At 34.8% G+C, this 6,394-nt stretch overlaps 1 protein-coding gene across 1 annotated transcript; it reads left to right on the top strand.

Annotated features, from left to right (window-relative positions):
* The first annotated feature begins 2,155 nt into the window (after nucleotides 1-2,155).
* Nucleotides 2,156-5,891, top strand: LOC142598078 (glycogen phosphorylase 1-like). Its single transcript, XM_075735042.1, has 4 exons — nucleotides 2,156-2,334; nucleotides 3,449-3,907; nucleotides 4,007-4,592; nucleotides 5,367-5,891. Exons 1-4 carry the CDS (start codon nucleotides 2,156-2,158, stop codon nucleotides 5,889-5,891), a joined length of 1,749 nt encoding a protein of 582 aa, XP_075591157.1.
* Nucleotides 5,892-6,394: the final 503 nt, after the last annotated feature.

The raw sequence follows: 6,394 nt of genomic DNA, 5'->3' as shown, positions 1-6,394 counted from the left end.
CAATTATTAACTGGGCCGAAAAGGCTTTCTCAAATAGTTAAAATAAACGTTTTGAAAAACTTAGTAGAAACAAACTGGCGTAAAAAAATCAGAAACCATCAAAAGGATACCCTAATTGAGCGTGAAACGTATTTTTTGTAGAAAATTGGCAATAGCTTTGACCAGTCTATCTATTTAAAATCATGGGTAGTCGGCACGATGTAGGCAATGTTGGCTTATACAGCTGTAATCACTTATTTAGTGCGGCACGCGCTGGCAAAACAAAGTCAGACCGTTTTAGTCGATCATATAGTGGTAAGCAAAATCAATCAAGACTGCACGTCGAATCTATCTAAATTTAGCCAAACTAAAGCCAACAAAAACCATATAAAAAAACTTGGAACTAAAATGTTTCAGAAATTGGTAATATATGTTCGACTGAGCACTCAAAGTAGGCTAGTAGCGTCAAATAACAAAATAAAGGGACATCCTTTGTCTCAAAAGACTTCGAACATTAGACGCGGTACACACAATTTTTTTTCTTAAGTTTAGTATCGTAAAAACTGGCTGCTAAAATGAGACAATATTTGCATTTATTTACGATTTTATCAGCTGTTAAGGCAGGTGAATTTCTTTTGACGCCAAACATTGGTTGTCCCCCAAACATGACATTGACGGGGAAAAAATGCGTAGGAACAGTTTTTAAACCATCAATGCCCGTTTGCATGAACGGTGAGCTTGTGGATGGTGTGTGTCTAGCTTCAACACCAGCCCTAAAACACTGTCCTGAAGGGTCAACAATGCAAGGAGGCGTTTGCGTAACTCAAGTAATGAGCGAAGCAGTTCAAGTTTGTCCGCCAGGAACGAACTTAGAACTACAGCAATGTAAAGCTATGCGTCCGTTAGAAATCGTCAACACGTGTTTGAAAGGAAAACTCGCTCCAAACGGTAGTTGTGTTGACATCGAAAAGGTTTCCAAGTTGGAACAAATTGAATGTCCTCCTGGATTCTACAACGAGGGAGATGCATGTACCAAGATTAGTGAGTATGATTGCAGCCCAGAAGCACCTCCTCTTCTAACTCCTAAAATTGTAACTAAAACTGTCACCGAAACTACAAAGCCTTTACTGATCTCGACACGAGTTCCAGTTAATCACTATCACTCGAATCATGGTCATCACAGAGGCTATCAAACCCGGGGTGGCATGAGATACCTAAATTCATCCCATAGATCTCACGGTCATAACCACTCAGGACATCACCATTCATCCATAGTGCCGATAAAGATCGCTCCTGCCCCAGTACGGGTCGAGGAAGAAACAATAATTGTAAAGGAACCTGTCATTACCAGCAACGTTGCTGTAGTTGAACAAAAATGCAGACGCCAAGATATCGTGGCACCCCTCCTTAAAAAATTCTGTCCTGCTGGTTATGATGATAACGGAGCCTACTGTACTCGATCAGTTACCTACCCAAGCGAACGAGTTTGCATAAACGGTTCATCTATTGATAAATGTTTTAAAACAGACATATTTGAACCGGTTTACGTTTGTAACATGGGTACTCTCGTCGACGGAATGTGTATTACACAATCGCAAATCGCATCTGAATCTTACTGTCCCCCCGGAAGCAGACAAGAAGGAAATAAATGTGTATTCATCAGCCAACCCCAATTTGTCTGTGAATCTGGAATGAGACTGGAAGGTACACAATGTATCGGTAAAGAAATCGCAGAACCTGTTGGTGTAATCGAAACTCCTTGTGTAGGCAAGCAGTGTTTTACCACACCATAAGTGTAAATTTTATATAATATATTTATTTATGTTTAACCCGAATAATTCAATATTATTTTAGCTAATGCTACCGGATAATATAGAATCTCATTATAATCTGCAAATTTTATTGTCAAACGCTTTATCGCAACTAAGCGATAGAGCAGTATGCTTAATGGAGGATTGGAGTAAACACGCCACTTTCGTTGACAAATGTTTGTTTACGCCGGTTCCAATACGATTAATCTCACTAGAAAGTAATCAGGGTTGGCTAATTCACTGGTGTTCTGTTGTGCTTTCTTTATGTGGTAAACAAAACGAATCTCATTTCAACATGTAAGTCTCAATTTAACACTTATATTAGATGCCGTAAACTTTTTTCTAATACCAAGACGCAATACGCTATGAGTGGATCTAGTCTGAAAGTTCAACATATAGGAAACACATTTGGATTTGCAGCTAGCTCACTGGCTTTTGAATTAGTTGATGAACTTCAACATATTGATGTAAATAAAATTTATCAAGAATTATCATGTAAAGACGGTTCTCTTGCTTCATTTCCAAAAGGAGAAAACGATGTAAGGTATGTTGTAATGACACTTATTCTATTAGGTCGATTTTTTGTTTTCTGTGCACAGGAAAAATATTAAAACAAGACACAAGCATCTATTCAAAACCTTTATTAAATTTCTTAAACGGTTGTAAAAAACTTGGTGGAGGTTATAGTGGAACTAAATATGGAGAAGCGCACTTGGGCTACACATATTGCACTCTGAGCTCTTATTTAATGCTCAGCAAAAAACCTGAGAACTTAGCAAATACATACGTATGTTACTAGTATATTATATTTTTTTAGGCATGGTTGATCAGTAGAATCTCGAAAATTGGCTGTAATGGACGGTCTGACAAACTTGTAGATGCTTGCTATGCTTTTTACTTGACTGCATCAATCATACTAGTTGAATTTTTCGCTGGCTTTACAACTGATAAATCTACGTTCAAACCAATAGTAGACTTTCTTATTATATTCTGTCAAACATCTACTATAAACTACGTTGAAGGTAAATGGACTTTAGGAAAAGATGAAGGAGGATTTTCTGATAGATCTCCTAATAAGCCTGATGTGTATCATACTTGTTACTCAATCTCTGCTTTGTCTTTATTAAAAAATTACTACAAATTCGTTGAAATACCGAGTATAAACTGTTGTGATCCCATACTCAACGTTCCTTTAGATATTTCAATTAAACATATGAATGGTCCCAATCAAAATGATAATCTTTATGATGAGTTTATAATCTGGTTTTCAAATAAAACAAAATAATCGTGCTTCTTACCTACCATTCTCTCACTATCATTTAAATGTAAATATATGTGTATATTATATATCTGTGATATAAGTAGGCTATATCTAAATAACAAATAAATTTATTTTTACACCGTTATATTTGTATGTGTGCGGCAATTTTTAAGTAGTATTAATTCATGAGCGAGTTAGAAAATCATAAGTGTATCTGTGGATGGGATTTGAAGAGAATCAATTCTTATGAATCTATTTGCTTAAAAAAGGCTTGTGGTGACAACGTTGATCCTCATTGTGGCACATGTTGCACTCGTGCTTGTTCGTCTGATTTTTATAATCTAATAAATAAGGAATTAAACCCAACGATCTCTGAATTGAAGTCAAATATAATCAGTCAAGCAAAATATAATTTAGGAAGAAATGAGTCAACTTTAAATTCTGATAGCATGTATCAGGCAGCTTCGTATACGATACGTAGTTATTTATTAGATAAAATGAATAAAACAAAAAAGAAGTATCGTGAACAGTCCGTTAAAAGATGTTATTATCTCTCGATGGAATTTTTGATGGGAAGAGCCATGCAAAATGCTATTGTAAATATTGATTGCGAAGAATCTTTTAGAAAAGCTTTATTGGATCTAGGATATGAATTAGAAGATTTGTATGAACTAGAATGTGATGCTGGACTCGGTAATGGAGGTTTAGGAAGATTAGCCGCATGTTTTTTAGATTCTTTTTCAACGTTGAATTTGCCTGTATGGGGATATGGTATTCGATTTCAATATGGTATATTTCAACAGAAAATTGAAAACGGTTGGCAAAAAGAATATCCAGATTATTGGCTGCAACGCGGGTATCCGTGGGAAATATATCGTCCCGACGTATCCTATCTAGTCCAATTTGGAGGTAAGGTTGAGCGATATTTTGATTCTAACAATATTCAAAAAAGTAGATGGGTTGAAGGCAAAATGGTAAAAGCAATTGCCTATGACAATCCTATTCCAGGATATAAAACTGATACTTGTAATAATTTGCGTCTATGGCGATGTGTTCCGCTAAATGAATTTGATTTCGACGCATTTAATAATGCAGATTATTTCGGAGCTAAAAAAGAAAAGGAGGAAGCAGAAGCTATTAGTAGTGTCCTTTATCCAAATGATAATGACTATCAAGGAAAACTGCTAAGATTAAAACAAGAATATTTTTTTGTTTCAGCTAGTTTACAAGATGCTCTCAGAAGGTTTAAGAAAAATTTTGGAACTGATTGGAATAAATTACCGAGTAAAGTCGTATTTCAGTTAAATGATACGCATCCTGCTATTGCACCAATTGAATTGATGCGATTACTGATTGATAGCGAAGATTTATCTTGGGAGCAAACAAAATCATTGTTTTCGAAGTGTTTTGCTTATACTAATCATACTGTTTTACCTGAAGCCTTAGAAAACTGGGATATCAATTTATTTAAAGAATTGTTACCAAGACATTTGGAAATTATAAATCAATTAAACCACGAAATGTTGGAAGAAATTAAACTCGTTTTTGGAAATGATTGCAATGATTTGTTGAAGAAAATCAGTGTTTTTGAAGAAAAAAACGGAAAGTTTCTCTGTATGGCTCGTTTAGCTGTTATTGGATGTTTTAAAGTGAATGGAGTAGCGGCGTTGCATAGTCAACTAGTCAAAGATTTAATTTTTCCAGAATTTGTTTCGTACTATAATAAAATTAATTTGCAGAACAAATTCATTAACATAACTAATGGAGTGACTCCACGAAGATGGATACACAATGCTAACCGGAGCTTAAGTGAATTGTATACCAAAACTCTAGGTTCAGAAGACTGGCTGACAAATCTAGACCTTTTGAAAAAGTTGAACAAATTCAAAACGAACGCAGACTTTATAAGCAGCTTCAAAAAGATAAAATTCGAAAACAAACTTAGGTTTGCTAAATGGCTGAAATTCACCTATAATATTACTATTAATCCAAATATGTTGTTAGATGTTCAAGTTAAAAGAATCCATGAATACAAACGTCAGCAACTTAATATATTTTATTTGATTCACAGATATTTAGAAATCAAGAGTATGACACCGCAGGAGCGCATGAAATTGATTCCGAGGTGTTCTATAATTGGGGGTAAAGCTGCGCCTGGTTACTATGCAGCCAAAACAATAATCAAGTTGATAACAAGTTTTTCTGAGCTTGTAAACAATGATCCAGACGTAAATAGTTATTTGCAAGTTTATTTTTTGCCTAACTACAACGTGACTAGTGCTTCTCTGATTATCCCTGCTTCTGATATAAACCAGCAAATTTCTACTGCTGGAATGGAAGCTAGTGGAACTGGTAACATGAAATTTGTCATGAACGGAAGTTTAATTGTTGGCACTATGGACGGTGCAACAGTTGAAATCGTCGAGCAGTGCGGAGAAGACACAGCATTTATTTTTGGAGCGTTTGAGCATGAAGTTGCAAATATTCGTCAAAATCAAACTAATGGACTTTACAATATAGATTTCCGACTAAAACGTGTTTTTGATTGGATTAACGAAGGACACTTAGGACAAAACGACGAAGAAACTAATAAGAGACTAAATGATTTTGTTAATTCTCATTACCGCCGCAATGGCACCAGGTGTGCTGACTATTTTTTGTTAAGTAACGACTTTGGAAGTTATATTGATGCTCAAAGTAAAGTAGACGAAACGTATAAAGACGAAGCTAAGTGGTGGGAAAAGTCCATCAATGCAGCAACTTCTATGGGCTTCTTTTCTACCGATCGAACAATCAAAGATTATTCCGAATTAATTTGGCAAGTTGAACCATGTTTGTGAACAATTGGGAAAGCAAATCGCTTTTTTAAAACTATTGCACTGTAATTAATTAACTATTTATGAGATTCAAGTCGTTGTATATTTGTATTGGAGTATTATAATACACTTGGTATATTAATTTTTTTTATCATTTTTCTATTTTCTGATTTTAATGAAATATCGGTTTTGCGTTGGCTTTGGAAAAGCTATTATTAATAAATTTAATTAATTCATAGGATAAGATTTTATTCAAGCCTGATTAATAGCAGTACAGGCGATGCCTAATGGATGCACAAGTTTTCGTGAAATCGTTGACAGTTTACCAGTGACCACTTTGCTTGTGAATACTGAAATTTCAAACAGCGTTAATGAAAAAAAAATAGATCCGGAAAATGAGAAAAAACGAACCATATCAGAAGATTTTCTTAGGATTTTTCCGGATATTTTAAAATTAAATAACGAATACGTATTTTACAATAACGAGCTGAAATCTATTACGCAAAAAGAAAAAATTCTTTCTTATT

The sequence above is a fragment of the Dermatophagoides farinae genome, unplaced genomic scaffold (genome assembly GCF_024713945.1).
Source record: "Dermatophagoides farinae isolate YC_2012a unplaced genomic scaffold, ASM2471394v1 contig6, whole genome shotgun sequence".
Classification (NCBI taxonomy): domain Eukaryota; kingdom Metazoa; phylum Arthropoda; class Arachnida; order Sarcoptiformes; family Pyroglyphidae; genus Dermatophagoides; species Dermatophagoides farinae.
The sequence above is the reverse complement of the archived record's forward strand: the minus strand, read 5'-3'. Positions and strand labels throughout refer to the sequence as shown.